The sequence below is a fragment of the Sminthopsis crassicaudata genome, chromosome 4 (genome assembly GCF_048593235.1).
Source record: "Sminthopsis crassicaudata isolate SCR6 chromosome 4, ASM4859323v1, whole genome shotgun sequence".
NCBI classification, from domain to species: Eukaryota; Metazoa; Chordata; class Mammalia; order Dasyuromorphia; family Dasyuridae; genus Sminthopsis; species Sminthopsis crassicaudata.
In genome coordinates this window covers 295,937,670-295,950,221 of record NC_133620.1, presented here as the reverse complement: position 1 = coordinate 295,950,221, position 12,552 = coordinate 295,937,670, and the positions used below count along the sequence as shown (strand labels likewise).

At 45.1% G+C, this 12,552-nt stretch overlaps 2 protein-coding genes across 7 annotated transcripts; one reads left to right on the top strand and one right to left on the bottom strand.

Annotated features, from left to right (window-relative positions):
• The first annotated feature begins 665 nt into the window (after positions 1-665).
• Positions 666-3,824, top strand: GPS2 (G protein pathway suppressor 2). 4 transcript variants are annotated; one of them, XM_074311764.1, is made up of 11 exons: positions 666-792; positions 1,230-1,418; positions 1,800-1,909; positions 2,010-2,122; positions 2,370-2,449; positions 2,542-2,624; positions 2,841-2,991; positions 3,075-3,164; positions 3,245-3,324; positions 3,520-3,615; positions 3,697-3,824. In XM_074311764.1, exons 2-11 carry the CDS (start codon positions 1,325-1,327, stop codon positions 3,778-3,780), a joined length of 981 nt encoding a protein of 326 aa, XP_074167865.1. In that variant the 5' UTR covers positions 666-792; positions 1,230-1,324; the 3' UTR covers positions 3,781-3,824. The 4 variants fall into 4 exon arrangements, with proteins under 4 accessions (XP_074167865.1, XP_074167866.1, XP_074167869.1 ...); XM_074311765.1 differs by having other exon boundaries at positions 667-792; positions 1,233-1,418; XM_074311768.1 differs by lacking the exon at positions 666-792 and adding an exon at positions 834-852 and having other exon boundaries at positions 1,233-1,418.
• A 167-nt stretch (positions 3,825-3,991) lies between these two features.
• Positions 3,992-8,755, bottom strand: EIF5A (eukaryotic translation initiation factor 5A). 3 transcript variants are annotated; one of them, XM_074311769.1, is made up of 6 exons: positions 8,535-8,755; positions 6,291-6,476; positions 5,198-5,302; positions 4,960-5,091; positions 4,790-4,863; positions 3,992-4,685 (listed from the first exon to the last, which is right to left on the bottom strand). In XM_074311769.1, the coding sequence occupies exons 2-5, from the start codon at positions 6,453-6,455 to the stop codon at positions 4,801-4,803; spliced, it is 465 nt and encodes a 154-aa protein (XP_074167870.1). In that variant the 5' UTR covers positions 6,456-6,476; positions 8,535-8,755; the 3' UTR covers positions 3,992-4,685; positions 4,790-4,800. The 3 variants fall into 3 exon arrangements, with proteins under 3 accessions (XP_074167870.1, XP_074167871.1, XP_074167872.1); XM_074311770.1 differs by having other exon boundaries at positions 8,550-8,737; XM_074311771.1 differs by lacking the exon at positions 8,535-8,755 and adding an exon at positions 8,148-8,281.
• Between the last annotated feature and the right edge of the window lie 3,797 nt (positions 8,756-12,552).

Genomic DNA, 12,552 nt, shown 5'->3' with positions numbered 1-12,552 from the left:
CTGCACCAGTGTCTGTGCTGTCCTCTCATGACCCCCATCCCAAGAATAGTACAAAACCTTTGGTACCTGGTACCCGAGGGGCAACAGATAGATAAGTGCTTTGTATAAAACTTACTTTGGAGGTAGAACAGTGATGGGAACTTGAGACCCTGAAGTTCTCCGATCGTCCTTGTTCCCCCCTCCTCCCTTAATCCTAGCAGCCTCCTGGTAAAAGGCCTGGAAACACGGGGTAGTTTACTGAGAGTGGTTAAAGGAAGTGTGTTCTATCCTGGCTTGGCCGCTAGCTATGACAAGTCCTTTTACTTCTCCGGGCCCTTCATCTGTAAAATACGGGAACTGGACTAAATGATGTCTTTCAAAGTCCCTTCCAATTTATTTATTAGCTCCTTGGAGTCTGCCCTTACCTACCTAAATTTAGGTTTTCTTGGGGAGGACGCCCTTTACATTGTCCCCATCCCGACCCCAGACCATCAGTACAGGAAGAAAGGTCACCAGTTAGAAGAGAGGCACTCCCATTTAAAACATCCCATTCGCTTTGGAGCCTTTTCTTCACTCCACCGCCCCCACGTGTCCTACACGTAGGCCAAGAGACGTAGTTTGGTTGCGCCAAGTTCTGAATCACGCGCAGTCGCTGTAGTTCGCCAAACCGCGCTTCCGCCCCTCCCTCCTCCCAAACCGGGCAGCATAGCTTGGCGGTCGCTCATCAGTGCCCCCGGAAGTACTTGCGAATGAATCAGGAAATGATGAAGTCCATGAGGCCTGTAGGAGGGCTGAAGTGAGAAGGAAGAAGAGGTAGGTAGTCTAAAGACTTTCGGACCCTGGTCGCGCCTGCGCAAAGCGGGGACATTACTGGTAACGCTGGATAAATAGGGGAGGCTGGGGAGCCTAGGGTGGCACTCGACCCCAACCCCGTTGGCTAGAGCAGGTGATGGACTCGAGGGAGTGGCGGGGCTCCTGACGGGAGAGGCACGTGACCTGCCCACATGCCCAGCGGTGTAGCCTGGATGCTCTCTCGGGCCCCACCCTCAACCTTGGGAGTCCGGTCCTGGGGCTGCAGTGGGGGTGGCTGGGGTCTGGGCTCCCTCCCTCTTGCGTGGCTGTCGGATGGCGATGAAGCCTGGTTTTCCCACCTCGTTTCTTCCGGCTGGTGGGGAGGGCCCTCAGATCCGCCCTTCCGAAGAGTGGGTGCCTCTTTACACCTCTGTGATAATGCTTATTCCCCAACGAAGCAGATTTCTGCAGATTCATTTCGGGGACTGGATTGTCAGTGACCAAGTTTCAGGATCTACACCCCAGTCTGTGTGACAGCACCCTGCCGGTCACCATGCCGGCCTTGCTGGAACGCCCCAAGCTCTCTAATGCCATGGCTAGGGCATTGCATCGACATATAATGATGGAACGGGAGAGGAAGAGACAGGGTGAGTGAGGGTGCTGGCTAGCTCAGGACTGCAAAGGAGCAGCAGCACATTGTAGTCCTGCATGTTAAGAGATCTGTCCCCTAGTTAAGTCGGTGGGTGATTAAATAGTTAAGCATTCTTAAAAGGAATCCCCATTTGATAGTTAAGGAAACTGAGACATATTAAATACAGATTAACACAGCTGAGAAGTGTCTGAAGCAAGATTTGAAAACTAGCCTTCCTGAATCTTTCCACTATGAACTGTTTCAAGGTCTCAGTGCTCCTAGTTAAACCTTGAATTGTGGGGTCACCTTCCCTATCTAGGTCTATTTTAAAATGAAGGGGGTTGATGTCTGAGATCCCTTTTAGCTTTAAGGTTTTAATCCCATGCCCCTTCCCCAGAGGAAGAGGAGGTGGACAAGATGATGGAACAGAAAATGAAGGAGGAACAAGAGAGGAGGAAGAAAAAGGAAATGGAGGAAAGGATGTCACTGGAAGAAACCAAAGAACAGGTAAAAATTTACACACTCATACACACCCTCTTGTTCTTCATCCTGCCCTCCTCCCCCCATTCTGGCAGACTTCCTTTCACCGTCTCTGTGTTCCTTCCAGATCCTTAAACTGCAAGAGAAGCTCCTGGCCCTACAAGAGGAGAAACACCAGCTCTTCCTACAACTCAAGAAAGTTTTACATGAGGAGGAGAAAAGGCGCCGTAAGGAGCAAAGGTGGGAACATGGAGGGACAAGGCATACACTAGTATGAACTATGAAGTATGAACTCAGGTTCTTTTCTTAACCATGCCACTTATGTTAATCTTATCTAATTTTAATTTTTGAAATTTACTTTGATTCAATTTCTTTGTACTCCAGTTTCATCTTCTGTAAAACTGATGAGGTTCCTTCCAGTTTGTAATCTTTGTAATTTAATTATATTTTATATAATTAATAAATAATTTGTAATCTTCCCTTTCAGTGACTTGACAACACTTACATCTGCAGCATATCAACAGGGTCTGGCTGTGCACACAGGGACACATCTTCTCAGCATGCAAGGTATTGAGGTGAACTGGGAGGGTGGGTACAAGATGTCTTGAGTTTCCAGTCTTGAGAGCCTACAGCCTTCAGAACCCCACACTTCATCATAGGAAGCCCTGGAGGACACAGCAGACCAGGAACTCTCATGTCTGCTGATAGGGCCAAGCAGATGTTTGGACCCCAAGTGCTCACGGTAAGTGGACAGGAATACCCAGCATCACAGCCAACATGGTGTTGTGATGAAGGTAAGACTCTAATCATAAATTGTAGCTTTGAAGAAGTTTAAAGCTTTAGAGGCGACCAGAACCAGGACTTGCTTAGGTTCCCTTATCTTACCTCTTTAAAATTTGGAAATTGCTTTGCAAGCTTGTCAGCTGTTAAGATCACCTAATCTTTCAATCTTTTCCAGACCCGTCATTTTGTGGGGTCAACAGCTTTTGCAGGAACCTCAGAACATGGGCAATTCCAGGGTAGCCCTGGAGGGGCCTATGGGGCAGCCCAGCCCCCACCTCACTATGGACCTACCCAGCCAGGTTATAGTCCCAGCCAACAGCTCAGAGGTAAGGGAAAACTGGATAGAAATGAGAATGAAAAGATTAAAATTTGGGTGCTTTTATCAATGTTTAACCACCTCCCCCCTCAGCTCCTTCAGCTTTTCCTGCTGTTCAGTACCTGTCGCAACCTCAGCCACAGTCCTACGCAGTACATGGCCACTATCAGCCAACACAAACAGGTATGTGTATCCCTTTTACCTTGGCTCCCTCGTTTTCTGTGTTCACTAATTGTCACTGAGATTATCCCCTCTTATCCTAGGGTTCCTGCAACCTGGCAATGCTCTGTCTCTTCAAAAACAGCTGGAACATGCTAACCAGCAGTCAGGCTTTTCTGATTCGGTGAGAACCCTATTTTTACAATAAGACACTCTCAAGGAGCCCCCCATCCCCTTCTCCCCCACCAAGGCTGTAGTGTGAGGCGGGGGGAAGAAGGGGGCAGTTTTACCAAAGCCCTGCCCCCCATCTTGTCCAAGGGGTTGGACAAGGTTTTATAGGATTCAATAATCCTGAAGTGCTTGACATTGTATGTTACAGTCTTCTCTGCGCCCCATGCATCCCCAGGCTCTGCACCCAACTCCTGGGCTCTTAGCCACACCCCAACTTCCTGTACAGATGCAACCTTCAGGAAAGGTGAGAGAACTCCAAGTGGTACTCAAAAAGTTTTTGAAAATGGCATTGACACTTATACTTTTCCTACTTTGTTCCCCACAGTCAAGCTTTGCAGCTACCAGCCAATCAGGCCCCCGGCTCCCTTTTATCCAGCACAGCCAGAACCAGCGTTTTTATCACAAGTGACTTGATTCAGGGTCTATCTCCAATAAAGTTACATATTACTGTTATCAGTGCCCTTGTTTTTTTTTTTCTCTGCTGTCTGAATTCCCTTCAGTTTCTCAGCCCCACTGGTTTTCTTACAGTGTTTCTTAGTTAAGTCTTGGCTGTTTTCACAAGGGAGATCTAAATGCTGGACTCTCCTGGGATTCAAAAAAAGTATATGAAACTTGGGCAGTCATATTAAACTTGTAGTTTTATTCAGGTTTGATTTTTAACAAATGTGTCAGGGAGAAAACCGCAAGGAGGGGTGGGGCCCATGGGTGCTAGAGGCCCTCCTGGATGCCTGAGGAGGGGAACAGAGCCCCTCCCCACTCCTGTCTCTTCTCCCACTAAAGAGATTTGGGGAAAGACACAGGCAGAGTGGGGGAGGGGGGATAGTCTGGTCCCCTGTTGGAGGAGGGAGTGGTGCTAGGTGAGGTATAGGGAACCAGGGGGCCAGACAGGAAGGTAGGGAGATGGGGCAGAGGATTTTTGCCAGAATCCAGAATCCACAGCTTTCTGCTTCCAGATTGAATTAAAAAAAAAAAAAAAAAAAAAAAAAAAAAAACAACAAAACACTAAATCTCAAGGAGCCCCCATCCCCTCTCCCCCACCAGGGCTGTAGTGTGAGGTGGGGAAAGAAGGGGGCAGTTTTACCAAGGCCCTGCCCCCATCTTGTCCAAGGGGTTGGGGGAGATAGGGCTGGACCTAAAGGGGAGGGGGTGGGAGGAGCTCCCCGGACTGAGAGAAAAAAAAACCCAAAATAAAACATCAAAGAAATAGAGTAGGCGTCCAGCCAGGGCGGGGCCAAAGCCTGACCGGGCTGGGGAGGAGAGGGAAGGCCTCTTCAGGAGCAGATTGATGCTGCTGCTGCTGCAGCCACCACCACCCTGAATATGGAAAGAAAAAAATTAATACATAGCTTGCAATACAAATGAAGCAAAGGACTTGGGAGTGGGAGTAACCCACAGACAAAGAAAAGTGTTATACCCACCTGGGGGCTAGTTACTTTGCCATGGCCTTGATTGCAACAGCTGCTTCCTCTGTCATGGCTGACAGCACTGTTATCTGTAAGAAAAGGGGATCGGGATCTAAATTTCTTACCATAAGATTATGAATGTTAAAAGCAGAAAATGAGGATAGGACATGGAGATCACGACTTACCAGGATCTCTTCTCCACAATCATACTTCTGCTCAATCTCCTTGCCAAGATCACCCTCAGGTAAACGAAGGTCCTCCCTCACTTCCCCACTGTCCTGAAGCAGTGACAGGTAGCCATCCTGAATCCCAATCAGCTAAGGACAAAAAGCAAGGGATGGGTAATCCAAATAATTCTTCCACTTTCCATCATGAATCCCACCTTACTTAGCCTTGACTTTTTAAACTTCCCCTTTCAAATACCTGGAAATCATTTCTCTTGATATTGGGCACATCCATGTTGTGGGTTGAAGGGCAGATATCTTCATATTTCTTCCCAGTAAAGATATCGATACCAACCAGATGAACCTGGATGTGTACATATACATACATACATATATGTGTGTATCAAGTAGAGTGTTATATTAAAGCTACAGATTCTTTCCCTCCTTCCCCAAATGAGTGAGGTGATTCATGTCATTGAGAATTAATGATCTTCAAGAAGGAAAATAGGCAAGAAAAGCATATACAAAAATAGGTTATTAAATGTAAAGAAGCAAGAACTCAAAACTAAGGATGATAAGTCAAGAGACCAGTACACTTGGGAAAGAATGTGTTTCTAGGAATATGGGAAACTGCAAGATTTTAGAGTTTCCAACCTCCAAGGACAGGAGAAATGACATTACCAAGAGGTAAAAAGCTGAAGTGTTTATTAAACAGGCTATGTCTGAAGTAATTAAAATAGGAAGAAAAGCAGAAACCTGGGAAGAAATGGAAAAACTGCTTTAAGAGAAATTATTAGGATTTAGGTAAGAAGAATGATATTGAGGAAAGTCTATGTTGAACAGGCTCATTATCAGAGAAGCTTTTAAGAAGCAAAAAGATTCAAGACAGCAACAAGTAAACATAGACAAAATCTGGAATTTCAGTATATATTAAAAATAGTGCTCCTGTAAGCTCTTTCTAATCCTGGATGCATCATATAAAGAGAAGGTTACATCTAGGAACAAGAAAAAACAAGTTTTCAAGTAGAAAGAAATGAATGTAAAAAGGGTTTGAGGTGACATAAGAAAGTCAGAAACTTCCAATAAAGTAAGGTAAGAAAGAAGTTACTGAATGAATGAAGCCAAATGGTGGAAAGAGACTCTAAAAGGTATCCAGAAGTTGAAAGAGATAAAAAAGAATGGGAAGGTTAAGGTGGAGGAATAGAAAGGCAAAATACTGAGATAAAGAAGTGCTGATTAGCCAAGAAGTCAGAATGGCAAGGTTGAAGGCTTTCTGGTAAAGAAAAACAAAGCAGACTAAAAGATATAAGCAGGCTGGGAAGCAAAAGACAAAACGAGGTAGAGTTTCTGACCTTGGCATGGCCATGCTTTCCAGTCTTGGAGGTGGACATCTCAACTATCTTACAGGGCCGGCCTTTGAGCACCACAAAGCCATTTTTGCGCAAGGCAGAGCATTGCATGGGAAAGGTAGCTGATGCCCCTGCATCCCCCGTCTCGAAGTCCAGGTCATCTGCCATTTTGAGAGACTTCTATTCCAACTGAAAGGGAGAAATAGTGTTATTAAGAGTTCTTTAAGGTTCCCTATGCCTATACTCCTAATGACACCCTACCTCCTTTCTGTGAATTTGGGAGATTTGTCCTATTACTGATAGGAAAAATCTTATATAAAAACATTTCCCTTTCCTTCATGTGTCACCCTACCCTCCCCCCAAAAGAAAGTCAGGGCTATAATTAAAGAGCTCTGAGCAACTGGGTGGAGTTGGGCTAATGCTAGGGGACTGGGTGGAGACTCATTTAGGGCTCCACCCACAGTAGTCACACACACACCCCTACACCTACCAGTGATATAGAAATGCTCTAGGCAACTTAGCCTGGGAGATTCCCAGCCACCCAAACTAAATCTACCAGATTTTCTCTGGGTAAAGGAAAAAGGTCCACTTACTCACTTTCCAACAAGCAACCAGCTACAGTTCCCTCACAAAACCCAAATATGAGACCTCCCCCTGGGAACCCTCCCACTTTTCCCAGCATGCACCTGCATAGGCCTAAGGCCCAGGCAGCACATGGGCTAAGTTTGGGTTTACAAATCCAACCAAAGGGCTAATCTAGTCAAGGTAATAAAAGTAAAAAAAAAAAAAAAAAAAAAAAGTTTCACTGAATATAAATTTAAACATTTAGCATGGAGGCAAAAGTCCCTGATTTAGAAAAGAGTGGCTATAGAAGAAAAACAATGGCCATCTGGAAATTCTATGTCATGGTTTGAGAATTCAACAGAAGTTTCAAAGTATTAGCCCAAAATCTTTTAAAGACTTTTTTTGCCCCATTTCCCCTTTATATAGTGCGAACACAGATTAAATTTGCCAGGGCTTAAGTAATAAAGTCAACACCACACCTTTCCTGATTATCACTGAAATAGTTCTCCTTATGCCTCCTACCTTCAACAATTTCTCCGATAATTCTACTTAAATACAAATCCCTCACTCCAAAAAAGGGGATAGGTAGGTAATAACTGATATTGATTATATGATAGGTATGAAGCCTAAGTGGTTAACATATGTGAACCAGGGGCCTGTCCATCTAGTTAAACACTAATGTTGAAATCTATCCGGATCACCAATTTAGCCCCTTTAGTTTTGTTTCATATACCTCCCCCTTTAAATGTTCCCTCCTCTTCTTTGCTTATCCTCTGGACCCTCAGGATTTTGGGAGATAGGAAAATGGCCCACCTTCTCCCTTGCCCTTCCTTTGGTGCCTCTCCCTACCCAGGGCCCCTCACCCCTCTGGCAGAGGTCTCAAACCCACGATGTGGCAGAGTTCTAGCCACCTCCATGGGGTCCCTCTCCGGTCTTGGATTTCCTGCCCCCTCCCTCACGACCTTAACCTAGGCCATGTGGCTTTACAGTCCCCCTCCCTCCCACTCAAAGCCACCTTCTCCAGCAGAGGGAAACCGAGGGATTTCCCCCAACGCCCCCCCCACAAATCCAACTTCCTGTACCCCTAGAAGCCCCTCCCCCAAGTCTCTTAGCTCTCCTATGCCTTCTCTCCCGCGTGCCCCACCACGGCCCTCACGTGCCCAACCCCCGACTCAATCTTTCCCCATCTCACGTGTGTGCGTGGGGCGACCCCAAATCCCTCCCCAAGTCCCAATCCCAAGCCCAACGGTCCCGCGTGGCTCATTCTGTCCTCCTCTCCCCCCCCTCCCGACTCACCCACGTGGTCTCAATCCCTCCCCATCCCGCGAGATGAAACCAATCTCCGGTCCCCTCGTGGTCTTCGGCTTCAGGTTCTCCAGCGTGGCGGCCCCGCGCTCGCCGTTCAACCTTCCCCCAACACCCCCCTTAACCCTGCGTCGCGCCAACGTCACCCGCCCGGACTGTAACCGCCGCACCACGCGCCAGACCCGCAGGGTGAGCGCGCGCTCCCGCCCTTCCCTTCGCGCTCTTACCCCAACCCTCCCAAGCTCAGGCCCCACCAGGCGACCGCTTGCCCTTCCCCTCCCCCGCCTGTTCGCCGGCCCCTCCGTTCCACTCCATTCCATTCCCTCCACAGCCTCCCCAACTGGGGCATTTGCGCACGCGCACAATACCCGCCCTCACCTCGTGCGAACGTACCGACTGGACCCCCGTCCGTCCGCCGTAAGCTCGACCACTACCGCCAAGCTTACTACTACTGCTACTGCTGCCGCTGCCGCCGCCGCCGCCGCCGCTGCTGCCGCTGCCGCCGCCGCCGCTACCGCCGCCGCCGCCGCTGCTGCTGCTGCACACGCGTCCTAGTGCGCAGGCGCTGGCTCCCCACTGACCAACCAAGCAGCCGTCTGACAGCAGCGCAGGCGCTCTCTGCTTCTTCTTCCCCCACCCGCTCTGTACTCCACCCCCGCACTACGCAGGCGCACCGGTTCACACCCCGCTCCTCCCCCCTTCCACCCACCCGACTATAGAATAATGCGCTTGCGCATTTTGTTCCTCCGAAGTCGTCCAGTACTTCCAATCCTCGAACAATGCGCAGGCGCGTTTTCTCCCTCCCGCCCCCCGCCCCGCTCTCTCCTCTCAAACTCTTCCAACCAGGTAGCTTCTGCGCTTGCGCAGTGAACTTCATTCTCGCCACACCCTCCTAAGGGAAGTCCGCGCCTTCATGACGCATGCGTGTTAGGCCGCCCGCTCCTTCCTCTGTCTACGTCACCAGTAAACTTGTATGTTGAAAAGACTTCCCCACTCCAGCTCCAGTAGCCGGTAGAGAACGCCCCACCCAAGCTTTGGAACTGCTGTTATTGCGCATGTGCCTAAATCAACCCGCAGTGTATCTCTCCACCCCTATCGCCCAGCACCCCTGGCTAAACCTAGTAGCACCCTGGGTAGACTTGCGTACGGTGCGAAGTCGTTTTCCAGTCTCATCTTGAGTTTTCAGTGCGCCTGTGCACGGCGGAATCCCCTCTTCCCGGTTTCCGGATCCTACTTGTTCACCCCCGACCAGCCGAACTGTTACTTTGGAAGCTCGAGTGAAATTGCCTCAGGCTACTCTCTAGTTTCAAAGACCCTTAAATAGTTTCTATAGCAACTACGTATGCCATAGAACAGCAACTATGGCAGTTTCACTAATTTAAATATGTAAATAGATTAAGACGCACGAGTTTGAGCAAACCATGCATCCTTCTTTGTGAAAGTAGGTCTGGTGATTTTGGAAAAAAGTTTCTTTTCGTAAGATAAATAGCTGAATTGTAAATTGGCACAAGTACTTTGGAAAGCAATCTGGAATTATGCAAAAGTGACTAATGTGCCCAGGTTCTTTGAGCCAGAACTTCTGTAAAACACTTATCTTAGTGACTAAAAGGAAAGGCCGGCATATACATCAAAGTATTTTTGATAATATTCTTGTAGTAGCAAAAGAAACGTCGCCCCATCACTTGGACCAAAAAAGTTTGGCACATGGATATAATATTTTGTGCTGCAACAAACAATATGATAAGCAGGTACAGATACATGAACTGATGCAAACTGTAATAAGTACCACCAGGAAAACCATACACAAGGACTATCACAATGTACACTATTTCAAAGTCCGATTCTTTTTGTTCAGCAAAACAACTGTTTTGTCACGTGTACATATATTGTATTTAATTTATACTCTAAAAAAAGATTATTAAAAATTAATAAATTATTAAATGTTTTCTAAAAAACCTGGAGATACTTGTATGAACTGAAAAGGAGTGAGTAAGCAGAACCAGGAGAACAATGTATACAATAACAGTACTGTAAAGACAAACACCTTTAAAAGATTTAAGAATTCTGACCAGCCATAATTCAAGAGGACTAATGATTAAAAATGATATCCACTTCCTGACATTTAAATGGACTTATGGTATAGATTGAGACCTTTTTCTGGACAAAACCAACCAAGGAATTTATTAGCTTTTTTATGTATTTTTGTTATCAATATCTTTTTTCTCTTTTTTTCAAATTGTGATCAGAAGAGATGAGATGAAAAGGGAGATTTTTATGGAGAAAAAAATTTAATTAAAAAAAATTTAATTTAAAAAAATACCTCTCCTTCCTTTGTAAAAGTGCAAGACTCTGGGTGTGAGATGTTGTTTAACATAGCCCTCTATTCTCTACCCTTTGGAGCATGCTCATTTGGCATTCAGGTCATGGAAACTTGGGATAAATCTAGAGACACATCAGAGGGGTACTCTCTTTGCACTCCAACACTTCAAGGCAGACTTAAATAATCTCCGAATGTCAGTTATGGAATGTTATGAACTTCATACTGTATAATGACAAAAAGTTTTTAGAATTGACTGTTGGTTCAAAACTTGTGTATATAAAACAGAAATCAAGAGTTCTTAAATATTTTTAAGCTGTTGGTCTTTGAGATATTGTTCTGGTTCAGTTCATTTCATCCTATATCAGTACATACAAATCTCAGACTTCTTTTCTCTGGCAGTCTTGAATTATCAGGATGATTTTCTTGGCTCTTCAGTGAGTCCGGTTGGGAGATTATATTTCCACCATTTCCTTGAAATTCCTGAGTTCACGGGCCTGGTAGACCAGAGGTGCTTACACTTTTTTCACTCATGACCCCTTTTTTGCCTGAGAAATTTTTATTCCACCCCAGGTATATTGAGATATATAACATATGCATACAAATCAAATATTTACTGGTAATAAATCATAATTTCATAACTTCCACATTCAATTACATGACCCCATAACTCCAGTTTAAGAAGCTTTGTCCTAGATGAATTTAGGCTGGGATAAGGCTGACTCCCATTTATGTGTTCTTTCCTTTAACTTTTGGCATAGGTGTGAGATTAAAGGCAACAGGCGCCTTCCTCTTTCCAAGTACTCAAACAACTGGGTAGTCAGTCCTGGAGCAGTTGGAGCTGCAATAACAGTAGACAAAGACTAGCCTAAAGGAAAGAAAAGGAGACAGACAGACAGACTAGCAGACGAAGATTCCAGTTAGGGTTGATGTGTAATCAGTGCAGGTAAAGTCCTAAAAACATCTGTTTTCAAATGTCACTTCTCAATGACTCTCAAGCTCTTCAAATAATGGTAATCATTGCTGAACATTCCTTTTTCCAAAAGCTGACTCATATTTATTACTCTAGGTACCCTTTTCCCCCTCTTATCCTTTGTTGGAGAGGACCCCTTATACTAAACCAAAAATTGAAATTGTTTCTCAGGATTTGAGTTGGGGATGGAATTGAAGTATGAGAAAGTTGGGGTGAAGTGTGTAGGTGTGTGTGTGTGTGTGAGTGAGGGGGAAAGTCCTTTGTTTCTCTGTTGATGAGCAACCCCACAGTGTAGAAGCTAAGCAAACCAGGAGGACAAGTAAGGAAATAGTAACAGTTGAGCAAAGTCTCTATTAAATTCAGCTTTTTACAATTCTTTATCCAAAAAAGAGAGAGCTCTCTGTAAGGAGATAGAAGGAGAAGTACAGTAGAATATAAAGATGTTAAAAAAAAACAACTTAAAATTTACTTTTAAAAAAGGCAAATTTAGGGCAGAAGTGGGGGAAAAGAAGAAAAAATTTGGTACACAAATCTTTTATTTTTTCTGTCATGTTTTTCCCTTTCATTCTGATTTTTCTCTCTAACATGATTCGTAAAGAAATATGTTTTTTTTTAAATTAATGTACATGTATAGCAAGAAAACAATTTTAAAAAGAGGGAGGCACAATTTTTGTTATAAATTCCTTCTCCTCTCTCTTTTTACAGACATTCCATGTGGCAAGAGTTTCTTTCTTACCCAGCTGTTTGAACCCACGTGGTTTGGCAAAGTGAACAGCTAATACTAGAAGGGGACCTTTTGTCCGCAGGTCAATAAGACTTTGTCAAATCACTGGCTGGTAGCTGAAGTATAGTGCTATCTGGTGGACAAATTTTATATTGCACCCCTTCACTGATTAATTAATAAAATGACACTAGATTTACTCCTCTAAATATACAAACAGCCTGCGCCTATGCTCTTACCGTATACTTCAATTAATCAAAGGCAGCTAGTTGGCACTGGGTCTACTTGACAGTGTTGTGAGGAAAACAATTTATCTTCAAAAGATATGTGAGTGAAATCTCTTTTTTCTTCAGTTTTTTTTTTTTTTTTTTTTTTTTTTTTTTTT